At 45.9% G+C, this 18,709-nt stretch overlaps 1 protein-coding gene across 1 annotated transcript in view; it reads right to left on the bottom strand.

Moving 5' to 3' along the window:
• LOC141258198 (G-protein coupled receptor family C group 6 member A-like) overlaps window positions 1–18,709 on the bottom strand; it is a 77,092-nt gene that overhangs the window by 41,823 nt on the left and 16,560 nt on the right. The window contains exons 2-3 of the mRNA XM_073673194.1: window positions 17,482–17,779; window positions 15,177–16,034 (exon numbers count right to left, since the gene is read on the bottom strand). Coding sequence (XP_073529295.1) covers window positions 15,177–16,034; window positions 17,482–17,779 — 1,156 coding nt within the window. The remainder of the gene's footprint in view (window positions 1–15,176; window positions 16,035–17,481; window positions 17,780–18,709) is intronic.

Below are 18,709 nucleotides of genomic sequence, written 5' to 3'. Positions count from 1 at the left end.
AAGTTGACGCGCCCCCTGGGCCATATTCTTTAGGGGAATACCCGGAGCCGGATCAGATGGGGGTTGTAGTCTTCCGAGTGGCTGTGACCCGGTCCGTGCCCAGGGTGTCAAACTCAGTTGTATGTGGCAGTCCTACAGATGTTATTAAGTTCTTTATTGTCGACTACGCCACCCGTTGTATTGCGGTCACTATGGCCGCCGCTGCAGCAGGGTCCGCTGAGGCTGATGGTATAGGTGCAGCTTGTGATAGATAACCCCCAACGGGTGGGGTATAGCCTCAGGGGGATCAGGTGCAGAGGATGGGGTTGTGGTGATGCAGTGTAGACGGCAATCAGAGACAGAGTCGGGTTATGCAGTTTAGGATGTTTACTCACTGCTGATGTTCCGGTCACTCCAGCTTCGAGTGACCTCCCGAGCTGTGCTGCGTCCACCAGGTTCTGGATCCAGCCAACCCCCAAATAAGTCCGGAGCGTGACCCTGAGCTCTCCTTCTGTCCTTTCCTCTGGCCGTCCCCACTAGAGATCCACCCAGGTCCAGCTCCCTCGGGCCTTCTGTTGGGAGACCCTTGGCCTTGGGTTTCCTGACCCTCCACGTGGTATGCCTTCGTGGTGGATGTGGTGGGTGGCCGTGGCAAACGCTGCCCACGGCCTCCGGTCTCTGGCTGGGGTGTGTTTTTGCCCCCACCAGCTTGAGTTCCGGTACCCTGTGCCGACTCTTCACCCGGGGATTTAATTTAGGGTCTTAGAGTCCTTTCTTCTGTTTCCCCCTCTGGGTCTCTCTCTCTCCTCTCTCACTCTGGGTCTCTCTTCTCCTCCGCTCGCTGACTTTCTCTCTGCAACTGACCCTGTTCTTAGTTGGTGCCCACGTTATATACACTCTCTATGTGTGAGCTCAGGTGACCAGCACCCAATGAGCTCCTATCTTTACCCAGGCTGCTCCCCCTATCTGCCCCTACACTACTTGGGATGTTCCACCCCCCCTCCCACTCCAGCCAGGAACAGACTCGGTCGTACCTGCACATTTCTAAGTGGGAGTACCGTCGGTCTGCTCCTCGGAAATGGGATGTATGTAGTGCATGCAGCCTACCGAGCTCAGATCCACACTCCATCCTTACCCGGGAGTGGAATATCACATCTCTGGGTTGAGGTGCAATACCCCTGTAGCAGCCGAATCCTCAGGGTGCTACATTTACTCATACTATAGCCTGGGAATCAGAGGTCGACTCCAGCGCTTCTGTGAATCCAGACGAGGAAATGATCTGCACTGATGCCCAGAATCTTTATGAGTCGGATCCAGGACCAGACGCAGAAGGTTCTGACCATAATGTAGACCCTCATTCCCAAACTGTAACTCCTGTTGGTGGAGACAATGAGGAAGACGATGATAAGACTCAAATACCTGATTGGAGCGACAACTTTAGTTTTTTGTCAGGGCAGGAACAGGTTGGCTCTGAGGACGACGGGTGTGATAACGCACAGGGTGATGATGATGAGGTCGGAGATCCCACTTACTGTCAACCCACAGTCAGCCAAGAGATGAGGTCAGCAGAGGAGGTGGAGGAAGATGCTAGTGACGACGAGGTCAGGTTGCGCCTTCCTGGACAGAGACGTAGTACTGGAAGCACGTCAACAACTGCATCCTCAAACACAACTCTGCCTCTCACCACAAGTCGTGGTGGCTCTTCAGGTCGCATGGGTACTAAGCCTTGCATAGCCTGGGCATTTTTTCAGATCGATAAAGATGACCCAACTCGTGTTATCTGTAACATTTGTCAGCAAAAGCTAAGTAGAGGCCAAAAAATACATAGTTTGAGTACTTCATGCATGAACCGGCACATGGACATGAAGCATAAGTTGCAGTGGGAAGCTCAGTGTGCTACAATGCGGTCTAGCCGGCCGGGCCAACCACCGTCTGCCATATCTTGTGCATCCGCGGCCTCTTCATCCTCTGTGACTGGGGGGACAGCAGTCACACCTGTTTTGGGGCGCAGACCTGCCACCTCTTTACCCGCAACAGCCAGCGTGATTGGCAGGTCATCATTTTCTTTGGAGGTGGTAACACCAGCTGGTCTTGAGCGCTGTCCGACATCGATAGCACCACCTTTGGATCAAGGCAACCTAACATGTCCGCCTGCATCTTCCTCACAGACCGGCAGTTTGCCGGGGACACCCTTATCAACCCCGTCTAAGCACAATAACCAGCCCTCGGTTCCTCAGATGTGGACAAGTAAAAGACCATTTCCTCCTAGCCATGAGAAAGCTAAGAGGTTGAATTTCACCATCTGCAAGCTCTTGGCTACAGAAATGCTGCCTTTCCGCCTGGTGGACAGAGAGGATTTTCGAGACCTTATGTCCGTCGCAGTGCCCCAGTACCAGATGCCCAGTCGGCACTTCTTCTCAAAGAAAGGTGTGCCTGCGCTCCACCAGCATGTCGCACACAACATCACCGCTTCTTTGAGAAACTCTGTGTGTGACAGGGTGCATTTCACCACAGACACTTGGACGAGTAGGCATGGACAGGGGCGTTACATGTCGCTGACTCGGCACTGGGTAACTATGGTGACAGCAGGACAAGGGGCTGCTGTCCAAGTCTTGCCGTCCCCACGAGTTGTGCGTCAATCCTCTTTATGTCATTTTTCCTCCACTGCTTCTGCCTCCTCAACCTCCTCTCGGTCTTCCACCTGCACCCAAAGCCTGTCTGGTCATGCCACAAGCTTTCTAACTGCGCAGAAGGGATCCTGCACACCTCCTTACTATGCTGGCAGTAGGGCTCAACGTCATCAGGCGGTTTTTACATTGAAATGTCTGGGAAATGTGAGTCACACAGCTGAGGAGTTGTGGTCAGCTCTGGAGAACCAATTTCATGAATGGTTGTCTCCACTGGACCTGAAACCAGGGAAGGCCGTGTGCGACAATGCTGCAAACCTGGGTGCGGCCCTTCGCCGGGGCAATGTCACACACGTGCCTTGTATGGCTCACGTGTTGAACCTGGTTGTCCAGCAATTTTTAGCCCACTATCCCAGACTAGATGGCCTTCTGCAGAGGGCACGGTCGCTGTGTGCTCACTTCCGCCGTTCGCATCCCGCAGCTCAGCGACTTACATCTCTACAGAAGTCGTTGGGCCTGCCACTTCACCGGCTAAAATGCGATGTGCCTACCCGGTGGAATTCAACTCTGCACATGTTGCAGCGACTGTGGCAGCACCGACAAGCCCTGGTGCAATACGTTCTGACGTATAGCCTGGGCCAATGAGATTCAGAGGTGGGGCAAATCACGCTGGAGGAGTGGTCTCAGATCAGGGACCTATGCACCCTTCTGCACAGTTTTGAAATGGCGACGAAGATGTTTAGTGCTGATGATGCCATTATCAGCATGACTATTCCAGTGATTTACATGCTGGAGCACATGTTAAACAGAATTCGGAGTCAGGTGGTGGCACAAGAGGAGGTGGAGGAAGTAGAGGAGGAGGAGTTGTATGCGGAAGGGCTAACATCTGCAAGGTCCAGACGGTCGGCAGCACCAGGGCGGCAGGCATGTGAGGGTGGGGGAGATGATTTTACCAGGGCGCATGGTAGCAGCCAAACTAGTGAGGAAGGTGCAGGAGCCCAGGAAGAAGTGGAGGACGAACTGATGGAAGACTCATCAGATGAGGGAGACCTTGATCACATTTCTGTTGTGCGAGGTTGGGGGGAGAGGACAGAGGAAGGAAGCATGATTGTTACCTCGCCACCAACACAACAGGGACTTGGTGCTCCTGGATGCGCAACACACATGAGTGCCTTCTTGCTGCACTACCTGCAACATGACCCTCGAATTGTGAGAATTAGAAATAATCCTGACTACTGGGTTGCCACACTGTTAGATCCCCGGTACAAAAGTAAATTTGCAGAAATTATTCCTGCCATAGAAAGGGATGCACGCATGCAGGAGTATCAGCAGAGACTGTTGCAGAATCTTACATGTGCTTTTCCACAAAATACCAGTGGTGCACGTAGTGAATCTCACAGTTCCAACTTGCCAACCGTGGTCTGTATGGAATTGTTCAATAAAGGGCCCAAAATTAAGATAACATAGATGGGAGAGGTCTCTATGAATAGGAATTCCTAAGTATTTGATACCCTGTGAGGGCCAGGCAAAGGGAAAGTTGGACTGGATGGAATCCTATATGGATTTAGGGAGGGAGACATAGAGGGCCTCAGACTTCGCTGCATTGATTTTAAAATTTTACCATGTAACAAAGTGATCTATTTCAGCCATAACAGCAGGGATGGATATATGTGATTGAGTGATATATACTAGGACATCATCAGCAAATAGAGAGCACTTGTACTCGGTGCCTCCCACCTCAATCCACCTAATATTGGGGTTATGGCGAATTGATGAGAGCAGGTGCTCCGTCACTAGGATGTATAAGAGAGGGGACAGAGGACATCCCTGCCTTGTCCCATTGGTGATTGTGAAAGGTGATGAAAATGTTCTGACGCACCCCCTGGGCCTTGGGACACCCGGAGCCGGACCCTTTTTGGTGGATGCTGGTGGTTGTAGTCTTCGTGGCGGCGATCCGGTTCCGTGGCTCAGGGCGGTCAAACCAGTGGCGGAACTATTTATGTGGTTTTGATGTTTAAATGTCCGACTACGCCACCCGTGGATTGCGGTCAGAGTGAACCGCCGCTACAGGGCAGACCGCTAAGGCTGGTGTTGTGGGTGCAGCAGAGCGTAGCATAACTCCCCACGGGAGGAGTATAGCCTCAGGGCAGTGTATGCGGAGGATGGGGGTGATGGTGCAGGGCAGCAGCAGTAACGACACGGAGTCAGTGATGCAGTTCAGGGCCTTTACTCACAGTTCTTATTATCCAGACCACGTCTGCAGGTAACGGCTGCCCACGTCGTACTGTGCTCACCAGGTGAGGGGCTCAGACAACTCCCAGATAACTTTGGAGCGCTTCACAGGACCCCCTTTGTGTGTCCTTTGTCTGGCCTTTCTTACCAACACTTCTGTCCGGCTGCCTCGGGCCTCCTCTTGGTAAACTTGGCGCCAGTTTCCCTGACCCTATGTGGTGCCTTCCTAGCGGGTGGAGCAAGGGGCTGCGCCACATAAAATGTCAGAGCCTCCGGTTTCTAGCTGAGGGTCGTTTCCTGCCTCCACTAGTTCGGGGACCGGTCTCCCCCTTTGGCCTGACCCCTCCACGCAGGTGGATTCGGGCGTGCGGTGGCGACTCGCCCGTCCGCACCCCTGGGATCCCTTCATTCCTCGTTCCTGGAGCCTTCTCCGCTCCTCTTCCTTCCTTCTCCCTCTTGCAGGCCTGGGCCTCTGTTACTAGGCCCGCCTCCGGAGCAGAGCTCATGCAGAGCCCCTGCTCCCTGCCACTTCTGCTCAGACTTCTCTGCACTAAACTAAGATGGTGCCCACCTTTTATACTCCCTTCTCAATGCACCCAGGAACTGCTTCCTCCCTGCTCCTGCACTGCAGGGTTCCCCTTCCTCAGTGTTCCCTCCCCCCACTCCAGCCAGGGACAGGGACTGTCGTGCCCATCTCAGGGGCATATTGGTCGCCCTGCCCCACGGCAATGTGGTGTAATGCATGCAGGTGTCGGGTCCTGATCCACACTCCATCCTTATCTGAGAGTGAGATATCACACCTCTGGGTGAGGTGCAATACGTCTGTAGCAACCGAGCCCTCGGTGCTACAGTTCCATTTATCTTCAGCCTAGGTGACGTATTGTGATACAGGGCCGTGATTTTGGCTATAAAAGGGTCCCCTAGACCCCTACCCCAAGCTTTTTAAGAGAATCATATATGGCGTGCCAGGAGACTCTATGGAATGCTTTCTCAGCATCCAACGAGAGTATCTACTTACAAATTTGTAACTGCATCTAGCCCAGGAAATACTTTGTGCCTAGTAGCAGTGTCTGCTAGTCAGCGGATTATCCCGGCTGTTAAGCAAGCTACACCACCTGTAGTTTGGACACTTAATTTTTTCAAAGGAAATGCTTCGGGACCACGGGATACTTAGTGAAGAGCATCAGGAGGCACCCCAAGGCATAGGGGCTGGGACTGGCACTAGGATGCCTTGCGGTGGACAGCCGAGCTCGTTCCTTATAAAAGCTTTTTAACTGCAGCAGCTTTAGTGGACGCTGCTGGAGCTGGAATTACGCGGCTGCTGGCATGAGACTTGCCCTCCAATAGATCCTTGTAAATGGATTTAAAGTGTATTCATTCAAATTAGAGGGACAATTTAAATTAAAAAGCTTAGAGCTGCCTCCACCACAGGGGGGCTCTCTCGACCCACCAGCGGACAGGCACCAGTATTGGGAGAGGGGGGCTGGCCGTCAGGGTTCACCGCGGCTCTGGCACAAACCCGGCGACACGGGGGTGGCACGGGCAGGAGCGGACAGGCCGTCTCGGCTTCTCACTTTTTGGATTTTAGAAGGGCATGACATGCCTATATCTGTGTCTCCCCCTCCTTTTACTCCTCCACCTCTTTTCTTTTCGCATGACTATATGTACTTGTCACTTTTCCATGTGTTAGTTGTGTCTTCTGAGCAGTTTGTCAGCTTTTGGACACCTTTGAAGGTGTTTTCTATGTGTTTCTATGTGTTTTTGTTTGCCTGCCATTGGTTTTAACGGTGTTCGAAGGTGTTCGACGAACAGTTCGACGAACAGTTCGGCGAACACACGGGTGTTCGACGAACCGAACCGAACTCGAACACTACGGGGGTGGCTCAACACTATTGGTAAGGTGTCAAACACACCGATGCATGCTACCCAGCGGGACCTCAACGATCAAAAAATGGTCCAGGCCATTTCGACATGACCAGCTATCTCGCAGTTGGGGCCTGGTCGCTGCTATGTGTGAAACGTAGCGATATCGCTGCTGAGGTCGCTGGTGCGTCACAAAATTTGTGACTCAGCAGCGATCTCGCTAGCGATCTCGCTTAGTGTGACGGGGGCTTAACTGCTAAGTCTGAGCCTCTGTCCAATACAGTAGATGTAGTCAACTAGTCATATACTTGATACCTTTTGTATATAAGTTCCATCAAGTTCACCAGTAAAGACCAGCTAATTTTTATAACCTGCACTAAATCTTTTCTTACTTATATTGTAAATCTAAGGTTTCTGTATCCTCAAATAGTGAGCGGCCTGAGAGAGAAACATCTTTAGAGGTTATCATCGCATATACACCCAGTTTCACTGGTGTCTAGGGTCGCAGCAGAACACCTCAGCCCTTGCGTCTCTTACAATTCCACAAAACACGTTTCCACAACCTCAGAGTACAGTAGTGGCTTGCTCTACCCCACTACATCCAATGCTCAACATTGTGCTTTGTGATGTAAAGCTTGCATATAACTTCATGGAAACCCATGACATGAATCTCCAGGTGCAGTTTTAATGATTATGTTAATGCTGTTGAAGTCTTTCAACTTTGTTGAGTTGGCAGCATGTTTACGACATTTCTGCACTATGCACCTCATCACATTACGATAACTCTCTCTAACATTAAGTGGTCCATCACGTCAAGGCTGAATTGCTGTGGTTCCTAAATGCTTCCACTTTCCAATAATACCACTCATAGTTCAATTTTTAGAAGGGAAGAGATTTCACAAACTGACCACACTTAAAGGGGTTGTTTCTGTTATGATCTGCAACATGAACTAAGGAAAGATAGGGGAAAGCTGTCCCTACAGTAAGACTAAGCTGAATCCCTACGATGTAGCGGGCTGCCTGTTCCTAGCAAACAGACCCGCCTTAGTCATCGGATAGTCTGAACGAAGACCTATAGCATTAAGGGAGGGGTCCCTAAAAGAACTAAGGACTGGGACAAAAATGGGAGACCTCCTAAACACAGAAGTTGTTGCAGAATACAAAAAGACAAACTGACAAAAAGTACTAGAGGTCCCAGAAGGACCAAGCAAACTGACAGAGAAAGGCACAGAAGCACCAGGCTAGAGAAACAGAAAAACACTGAAGTCCAGCACAGCCAGAAGAGCGGAGCTGGAATATAAAGGCAGATGGTCACGTGACCGCAAAACACAAGATGGAATAAACAAACAGGAGGGTTCTAACAGTACCCCCTCTTTTATGAGGATTCTCCGGATCCTCCAGGCCCAGGCCTATCCGGAAACCTCCTGTGGAAAGCTTTAACAAGCCTAGGAGCAGAGACATCATCCGTCCTTACCCAGGAGTTGTCTTCGGGACTGAAACCCTTCCAGGAGACAAGATACTGTAATCTCCCTCTATGCCATCTAGAATTAAAGATACGAGAAATGTCATATTCGCCGTCTTCCACCAGAGGAGGAACTGTGACAGTGGTGTCCCTATCAGATACATCAGCCTTTTTCAACAAGGAAACATGAAACACAGGATTAATCTTCCAGGAAGTAGGGACATCCAACCTAACAGCAGACGGGTTAACAACCTGAAGCACTTTAAATGGACCCACAAACTTAGGACCCAGTTTTTTAGAGGGAATCCTCAACTGCAGGTTCTTCGAGGACAACCAAACCATGTCACCCACAGTAAACAAAAACTCCTTACATTTCCTGTCAAAATACTTCTTGGACTTCTTGTTGGCCTCTTGAAGGTTGCAACGTACATTAGTCCAAACTCTCTCCAAATCACCCGAAAAATTCTCCTCCTCCGGCACGAAGAACGAACCAAAAGACGGATGTCTCCCAGTACAACAACAAAAAAGGAGAACACCCAGCAGAGGAGGATGTATGATTGTTAAGAGCAAATTGTGCGAGAGGCAGAAACTCAGACCACACCACTTGATTGTCTGCCACAAAACAACGCAAAAACTGTTCAACATCCTGGTTCTTTCTTTCAGTCTGTCCATTAGACTCAGGATGATAACCAGACGAAAATGACAAATGGACTCCCAACCTGTCACAAAAAGCACGCCAAAAGTGAGCCACAAACTGAGGTCCTCTATCAGAAACAATATCCGTGAGAACACCATGGAGCTTGACAATCTCCTTAACAAACGCCTTAGCGAGTGTCTTGGCGCAGGGCAACTTAATGAATGGAACCAAATGACACATCTTACTAAAACGGCCCACGACCACCCAGATGACAGTAAAACCCTTGGACACAGGAAGATCAGTAATAAAATCCATTGTGAGATGCGTCCAAGGCGCACTAGGAACCTCCAGAGGGCAAAGCAACCCCACAGCAGGAGTATGTGAAGCCTTTGACCTAGCACACACAGTACACTGATGCACCCACTTGATAACTTCCTTATGCCATCCAGGCCACCAAAAACTGCGACTGATAAGTCTATTAGTCTCTGAAATTCCTGGATGACCTGCCAACCGAGACTCATGACACTCCACAAACAAATCTCTCCTAAAGGCTCTAGGCACGAAACAACCTCCCATGGGGAGTGTTAGATGGAGCATCATCCTGAGCTTTCAGAATTCCATTCTCCAAAACTGAGTCCAATGCCGCCACCACAACTCCTTTCTGTAAAATGCTCTCCTCCTCCTCGGCACCGACCGTAGGAGTGAAGCTGCGAGACAAAGCATCGGCTTTAACATTCTTAGTGCCAGGGATATAGGTAACTGAAAAATGAAACCGATAAAAAAAAAGTGCCCACCTAGCTTGACGGGCATTCAAGCGCTTGGCAGCATCCTGATAGATCAAATTCTTATGATCTGTGAAAACCTGAATAGGAAATCTACCGCCCTCCAAAAAATGACGCCAATGTTCAAACGCAAGTTTAATAGCCAGCAACTCCCGATTACCAACATCATAATTCAGTTCGGTTTCCGAAAATTTTTTCGAAAAGAAGGCACAAGAATGTACTCCACCCTTGTTCTCCTGAGACAAAACTGCTCCGACCCCCACCGATGAAGCATCGACCTCGACCAAAAAAGGCTTGGTCTCATCAGGCTGCATAAGGATAGGGGCAGAACTGAACCTCTCTTTGAGATACTCAAACGCTTCAATAGCCTCAGTAGTCCACTGGGCCGTATTCGCACCTTTCCTGGTGGGATCGGTTAGAGGTTTAACAATTACAGAAAAATTCTTAATGAATTTCCTGTAATAATTGGCAAAACCCAAAAATTCCAGTATACAGTCATGGCCAAAAGTATTGAGAATGAGACAAATAGTAATTTTTCCAAAGTTTCCTGCTTCATTTTTTGTAATGGCAATTTGCATATACTCCTGAATGTCAAAGAGTGATCAGCTTAACAGCAATTACTGTACTTGCAAAGTCAATATTTGCCCAGAAAATGAACTTTAACCCCCAAAACACATTTCAACATCATTGCAGTCCTGCCTTAAAAGGAGCAGCTAACATCGTTTTAGTGATTGATCCATTAACACAGGTGTGGGTGTTGATGAGGACAGGGCTGGCGATCAATCAGTCATGATTAAGTAAGAATGACATCACTGGACACTTTAAAAGGAGGCTTGTTCTTGGTATCATTGTTTCTCTTCAGCTAACCATGGTTATCTCTAAAGAAACACGTGCAGCCATCATTGCACTGCACAAAAATGGCCGAAAGGGAAGAGTATCGCAGCTACAAAGATTGCACCTCAGTCAACAATCTATCGCATCATCAAGAACTTCAAGGAGAGAGCTTCCATTGTTGTCAAAAAGGCTCCAGGGCGCCCAAGAAAGACCAGCAAGCGCCAGGACCGTATCTTAAAACTGTTTCAGCTGCGGGATCGGACTACCAACAGTGCCGAGCTTGCTCAGGAATGGCAGCAGGCTGGTGTGAGTGCTTCTGCACGCACTGTGAGGCGGAGACTCTTTGAGCAAGGGCTGGTTTCAAGGAGGGCAGCAAAGAAGCCACTTCTCTCCAGAAAAAACATCAGGGACCGACTGATATTCTGCAAAAGGTACAGGGAGTGGACTGCTGAGGACTGGGGCAAAGTCATTTTCTCTGATGAATCCCCTTTTCGATTGTTTGGGACATCTGGAAAACAGCTTATTCGGAGAAGAAGAGGTGAGCGCTACCACCAGTCTTGTCTCATGCCAACTGTAAAGCATCCTGAAACCATTCATCTGTGGGGTTGCTTCTCAGCCAAGGGAATCGGCTCACTCACAGTCTTGCCTAAAAACACAGCCATGAATAAAGAATGATACCAGAATGTCCTCCAAGAGCAACTTCTCCCAACTGTCCAAAAGCAGTTTGGCGCCCAACAATGCCTTTTCCAGCATGATGGAGCACCTTGCCATAAAGCAAAGGTGATAACTAAATGGCTCATGGAATAAAACATAGAGATTTTGGGTCCATTGCCTGGAAACTCCCCAGATCTTAATCCCATTGAGAACTTGTGGTCAATCATCAAGAGACGGGTGGACAAACAAAAACCAACAAATTCTGGCAAAACGCAAGCATTGATTATGCAAGAATGGACTGCTATCAGTCAGGATTTGGTCCAAAAGTTGATTGAGAGCATGCCAGGGAGAATTACAGAGGTCTTGAAGAAGAAGGGGCAACACTGCAAATATTGACTTGCTGCATTAACTCATTCTAACTGTCAATATAACCTATTGGTAGTCATAATATGATTGCAATTATATTTCTGTATGTGATATAAACATCAGACAAACACTAATAAAAACCAGAGGCCAGCAGATCATGTGAAAATATAATTTTGGTGTCATTCTCAAAACTTTTGGCCATGACTGTAGATTTCAAACCAATAGGCCTAGGCCATTCCTGCACAGCCTGAACCTTCACAGGGTCCATCTCAAAGCCCTCGCTGGAGACAATGTAGCCCAAAAACGAATTTTCTGCACAGCAAACTCACATTTCTCCAGCTTAGCAAAGAGTGAATTATCACTCAATAACTGCAAAACTTCACATACACTCTGCCAATGGGACTCTACTGTAGATCTGGTGAGTAAATCAAAATGTCATCCAAATACACAACAACATTCTTACCAATCAAAGGTCTCAGGATGTCATTAGTAAGGTTCTGAAAAAATGTAGGTGCATTGGTAAGACCAAAAGGCATCACCAGATTCTCAAAATGACCTACCGAAGTGTTAAAAGCATTTTTCCATTCATCACCCTCCTTCACTCGTAACAAATTGTATGCCCCCCGGAGATCAATCTTAGAGAACCACTTGGCCCCCACTAATTGGTTAAACAAGTCAGGAATTAACAGCAATGGGTAGGAATTACGTATGGTAATCATATTAATTTCACGAAAATCCAGACATGGACGTAAACCCCCGTCCTTTTTTTAAGCAAAGAAAAATCCAACTGCCACAGGCGACTTAGAAGGTCTAATGTGAACAGCAGTCAGGCTAGTCTGTATGTATTCCTCCAAGGCCTTTCTTTCAGGGATAGTCAAATTAAACAAGCGACTCTTGGGAAGAGTAGCTCCCGGAACAAACTCAATGGCGCAATCATAATCCCTATGAGGAGGTAAAACTTGCGACTCCTCCTCTGAAAAAAACCTCCAAAAATCTTGAATAGGTACAGGTAATTCCCCTTTTTCCACAGCTGCAATGCGACCATTACAACATTTATCATAGCACTTCGGACTCCAAGACTTAATCACATTAGTAGACCAGTCCAGTAAAGGATTGTGCAGTTTTAACCAAGGCAATCCTAGAACAACCGGAGAGGGTAAATTATCTAAAACAACCAAGTCCAAAATTTCTTGGTGAACTCCATTGATAGTGAGGGGAAATGCAGCAACCTTGTGAGTAATACATTTCAAGGGAGTGTTATCAATTGCAATCACAGAAATAGGTGATGACAAAAGTTTGGATTTCAATTTAAGGTTTTTCAAAAACCCTTTATCAATCACATTAAGTGTTGAACCACAATCCACAAATACCTGAAATTCAATCAAATCTCCCTGCAAAGTAGTACTCCCAGAAAGAAATACTCCTGCAGAACGTAAACAAGCTATACGGGCATAACTGACCTTTTTTTTTTCTTTACTTAAACGATGCTCACAATACTTAATCAAATGGTCAGCTTTACCACAATAAAGACACAATCCCTCGGCGAACCTCCGGTCTCTTTCCTGAGAGCGGAGTGACATCGCCCCAACCTCCATTGGTTCTCCCCCGTCTGAGCAGATTTTCTGGGGACTAGGAACTGACATTACAGGAGTCTTTACCTCATTCAGCCTGCATCTCAGCCTCCTGTCCACACGAGCAGCTATTTGCATGGCATCCTGCAGAGTCTCAGGTGCAGGGAATGCAATAAGCAGATCCTTAACCCTTTCACTCAGACCAGCAAGAAATAAACATTTCAGCGCAGGATCATTCCATTTAACTTCTGAGGCCCATCTCCTGAAGTGTGTGCAATAATTTTCAACATCAACTGACCCCTGATTCAAACGCCTGAGTTCTGCCTCCGCAGATGAGATTCGATCAGGATCGTCATATAATAGCCCCATAGCCGAAAAAAATTCTTCAACAGACCTTAAACACGGATCATTAGGTTGGAGAGAAAAGGCCCAACCCTGTTGTTCATTGCACAAAAGTGACATAATAAAACCAATGCCCTGTGATTCATTCTCAGAGGACCTTGGTCTCAAACGAAAATATAACAAACAAGCATTTTTAAAGGAAAAAAAATCTTGCTGTTTGCCATAAAAAACATCAGGCAGTCCTATATTGGGTTCGACAAAATGCGCTCCAGAACAGCTACTCACGTGTTGTTGAAGCTCGGCCACCTCCAGAGACAATCCCTGCAGGCGTTGAGTCAAATCCTGGACGGAAACAGTACTGATCCCCGAATTTCTTTCCTTTTAGTCTTTTGGGCTGGACTTACTGTTATGATCTGCAACATGAACTAAGGAAAGATAGGGGAAAACTGTCCCTACAGTAAGACTAAGCTGAATCCCTACGATGTAGCGGGCTGCCTGTTCCTAGCGAACAGACCCACCTTAGTCCTCGGCTAGTCTGAACGAAGACCTATAGCATTAAGGGAGGTGTCCCTAAAAGAATTAAGGACTGGGACAAAAATGGGAGACCTCCTAAACAGAGAAGTTGTTGCAGAATACAAAAAGACAAACTGACAAAAAGTGCTAGAGGTCCCAGAAGGACCAAGCAAACTGACAGAGAAAGGCACAGAAGCACCAGGCTAGAGAAACAGTAAAACACTGAAGTCCAGCACAGCCAGAAGGGCGGAGCTGGAATATAAAGGCAGATGGTCACGTGACCGCAAAACACAAGATGGAAAAAACAAACAGGAGGGTTCTAACAGTTTCCTTTAAACTAAGATCCGTTCTATACTCACCTTTCCCAGGTCCATTGGTGAGTCTCCCAGTGCCTGGCATTGACTGTGGCACTGATGTCTTGTCAACAGTGCGGCAGCCAATAAGCGAACTTAGTGTATCGGTAGGGGATGTTATGTGTACACTGGCAGAGCCTCTGAGCTCACTGATTGGCTGCTGCACTTTCAAGGTAACGTGAGTGCCACAGCTAATGCTAGATGCCTGGAGTAATGGCGGAGACTCGCCACTGGACTCAGGAATGGTGAGTATAGTGTGGTTTCTTGTTTTATAACAAACTTCAGCCAGGGTAGAAACCAAATTGAAAGGAAGCAACCCCTTTAAATTCAATGAGCTCTTTAGAATGGCACATTTTTCTTAGAATTGTTTGTGAGGGAAAACTGCATGGCTAGAGGCTTGGTTTTATATGTCAGTGGCAATAGGCTTGAAAATGTTGAATTTAATCTCCATTGGTATTGTAGACTGTGAGCCCTCGCGGGCAGGGTCCTCGCTCCTCCTGTACCAGTCGCTGACTCGTTTTGTTAAGATTATGTAAATGCTTTTGTTATGTATATCCCTATCACATGTAAAGCGCCATGGAATAAATGGCGCTATAACAATAAATAATAATAATAATAATAATTAGTCCCATTAACTTTAAATGCAACGGTGCCATTCTGACATACAGTGAGAATAACAAGAAACACAGAACACCGTTCTTGTAATTGGTGGGGCTCCCACCACTCGTGACTCCAGTATATGGTAACGTATCATTTATTCTAAAGAGAGATGTTAAATGTTAATTATGGTTAAAGAATCGGGATGGATTGAGCCAAAGGTAGATATTAAGTTGTTGTTAAACCTAATTAATTATAATTCAACACCATAGTTTAAAATATGAAAGTTTCTCAATTGATGCAATATCTAAACAATGTATTGCCACTGTATTTCCAATGTAATATTTATAGGTATATACTTTACCTGACTTGGTGAGAAGTCCAACTTTTTTTCACATACTCCGTTATTACACAAAACCTTATTAAGAGCATTAGCTATGGCTATAACAGCCAGATGTGTACTGTATGTTTTACTCCATTCAATATTTCTCACCAAGTAGTCATCATTCACAAAAGACAGATTATCCATTTGGCATGCAACTGGGGACTTAATTTCTAGAGAACTGTTAAAAACACAGTTTTCAGATGATGAATTAATACATTGCAGATATTGCCTGTATTCTTCTGTACACTCAAATCTTAATTTTCTATATTCTTGAAGAAAATTATTAATGGTTTCATTGCTTGGAGATGGTAAGTGGCTTAGATAGTCTTCGAATCCCAAAATATAGCCCATTTTAAAATTTAGTCCAAGAAAAGTACCAGCCTTTTCAATGTTTTCAAGACTCATAACTTCCATTGAATTTGACCAGCTGTCACTGGCTATCCAAATTTTGGAAACATTCAGTTGAATACATTCTTTAATAAGTTTGGCAACAATGGGATCTTTTGCAATGACAACCAGAACATTTGTTGAGCTACTACTTATGTCATTTATGGCACTATCCAAAGAGGCTTTCAGATCTGGATGATCTACATAGGATGGCACTGTTCTGGAAAAGGCCGTGCATATTCCTTCTAGTTTAAAAAGACTATTTAAAATATCCTGAGCTGATCGCCCATAATCGTCATCACTTGAAATGATTCCAACCCAGTTCCATTGAAATGTCTTTATGAGTTCCACAATTGCTCTTGTCTGATGTGTATCACTTGGAATAGTTCGTAAAAATGAAGGGAACCTTATTTTGTCGCTTAAGGTTGCAGCAGATGATGCCGGGCTTATCTGTATGAATTAGAATTACAAATACAAACATGTTTATAACATGAAGCTTACTGATACAATAAGCAACACAACAATATTCACTTTTTTAATTTGCTTTACTTATAATTAGAACATAAAAACAATGTAGAAGAAAATAGAAGTTTGGATAATTTCAGTATAAGGGTATATGTACACAGAGTTTATTTGAGGCGGTCAAAAACAACGAGCTCTCTAGTGGAATCTGCTTCTAGAACAAACATGTCAAACTCTGGGCCGCAGGGTGGTTTTATTTGGCCTGCGACACCAGAGCCACCACCCATATGTGGGGCCACTATCCTGTATGGAAGACTATGTGAGGCCCATTATTCTGTATGGAGGACTATGTGGGGCCCATTATTCTGTATGAAGGACTATGTGGGACCCATTATTCTGTATGGAGGAATATGTGGTGCCCCTAATACTGTATGGAGAACTATGTGCGGCCCATTATTCTGTATGGAGAACTATATGGGGCCTGTAATTCTGTATGGAGGACTACGTGGGGCCCATTATACTGTAAGGAGGACTATGTGGTGCACATTTTTCTTTATGGAAGACTATGTGGGGCCCATTATTCTGTATTGAGGACTATGTGGGGCCCATTATACTGTATACTTGTTGGCCCTCGACTTTGTCAAATTTTTTCATTTTGGCCCTCTGTGTGTTTGAGTTTGACATCCCTGTTCTAGAAGATCCTTCTTTGTGAAATGTTTTTTTTTATAATATTTCCTGAAGCAGTTTTGAATACTTTTTCAAGCATTTTTGCAAAGTTTTTTACAGAATCAATTTTTGCAGCCTTTTTGGAAGCATCTAGTTCAGAACATTTCCATCAGTTTTTTCTATCATGTACTTTCTTTTCTCGCACTAGGCTTTCTCAAAACCTGAAGTAGAAGAAAACTGCTCAAAAGACTATACATATGACCACTAGGGGTATGTGCATACAATGCCTTTTAGGCCACGTGCACACGTTGAATGTTTGGTGAGTTTGTTACCTCAGTATTTATAAGCCAAAACCAGGAGTGGAACAACCAGAGGAAAAGTATCATAGAAACCGGTGCACCACTTCTGTATTTTGGCTTGCAAATACTGATATAAAATACTGACAAAATACTCAACGTGTGAACGTGGCCTAATATGAAAAAAAATGTTACTTTATAGTTTATATGTGTTGAGACATGTGGGAATACTCAGTGGGCTCTAATTAAATCTATTCAAATATACCATTGGATCAGAAGTTGAGGTGCAATGGGAATCCTTTGATAAATGAAAGGAATCTTAAGGTCCATTTACATTACATTATCTTGCAGTCAAAACAAATTAAATCTAAGGTAAATGTCTACTTGCAAAAATATACAGTATATACTGTACATGTATGCCTCATTCCATAAAGTACAAACTTTATGCTAAATAGGATTAAATGTATTCATACCTGTGGTATAAGATAAAGGCCAAGTATCCGGGAAACAGCAATAGAAATTTCGGAATATGTTTCTCCCACAACTGCCTTGATGGGTCCTATTTCTTTTCTATAGCTGCAGTCTGTAGAATTTTGTAATATTGGACAATCTGGAAGAAACTTTAGTGTAGATTCAATGGCTTTCAAAGTATGAGAACATGTATCATAAATTTCATAGCCCAATTTAATCCCTTGCAGTAAGGTAGAATTGTTAATCTTTTCAATGGCGTATATCATGGAAAGAGCTTCAATCATGCTTCGTACATATAAACTGCAATAAAAAAAATATATAAAAAAATAAGTTGAAAAAGCAAAAAGTTGAATAAAATCATTCAATATATAAAGTTTTACTTCTATATTGGAAAACTAAGTTTAGTGTCGTAATCATAACAGCACTAGTGATTAGTGTTGAGCCACCCCCGTAGTGCTCGAGTTCGGTTCGGTTCGGTTCGTCGAACACCTTCGAACACCCTTAAAACCAATGGCAGGCAAGCAAAAACACATAGAAACACATAGAAAACACCTTCAAAGGTGTCCAAAAGCTGACAAACTGCTCAGAAGACATAACTAACACATGGAAAAGTGACAAGTACATATAGTCATGCGAAAAGAAAAGAGGTGGAGGAGTAAAAGGAGGGGGAGACACAGATATAGGCATGTCATGCCCTTCTAAAATCCAAAAAGTGAGAAGCCGACACGGCCAGTCCGTTCCTGCCCGTGCCACCTCCGTGTCGCCGGGTTTGTGCCAGAGCCGCGGTGGACCTTAACGGCCAGCCCCCCTCTCCCAATACTGGTGCCTGTCCGCTGGTGGGTCGAGCGAGCCCCCCTGTGGTGGAGGCAGCTCTAAGCTTTTTAATTTAAATTGTCTCTCTAATTTGAATGAATACACTTTAAATCCTTTTACAAGGATCTATTGGAGGGCTAGTCTCATGCCAGCAGCCGCGTAATTCCAGCTCCAGTAGGGTCCACTAAAGCTGCTGCAGTTAAAAAGCTTTTAAAAGGATCGAGCTCAGCTGTCAACCGCAAGGCATCCTACCGCCAGTCCCAGCCCCTATGCCTTGGGGTGCCTCCTGATGCTCTTCACTGAGTATCCCGTGGTCCCGAAGCATTTCCTTTGAAAAAATTAAGTGTCCAAACTACAGGTGGTGTAGCTTGCTTAACAGCCGGGATAATCCGCTGACTAGCAGACACTGCTACTAGG

The sequence above is a fragment of the Phyllobates terribilis genome, unplaced genomic scaffold (assembly GCF_046119375.1).
Source record: "Phyllobates terribilis strain yellow unplaced genomic scaffold, ASM4611937v1 Scaffold_3__8_contigs__length_932513732, whole genome shotgun sequence".
NCBI classification, from domain to species: domain Eukaryota; kingdom Metazoa; phylum Chordata; class Amphibia; order Anura; family Dendrobatidae; genus Phyllobates; species Phyllobates terribilis.
Note: the sequence above shows the minus strand (reverse complement) of the source record. Positions and strands in the feature narration are given on the sequence as shown.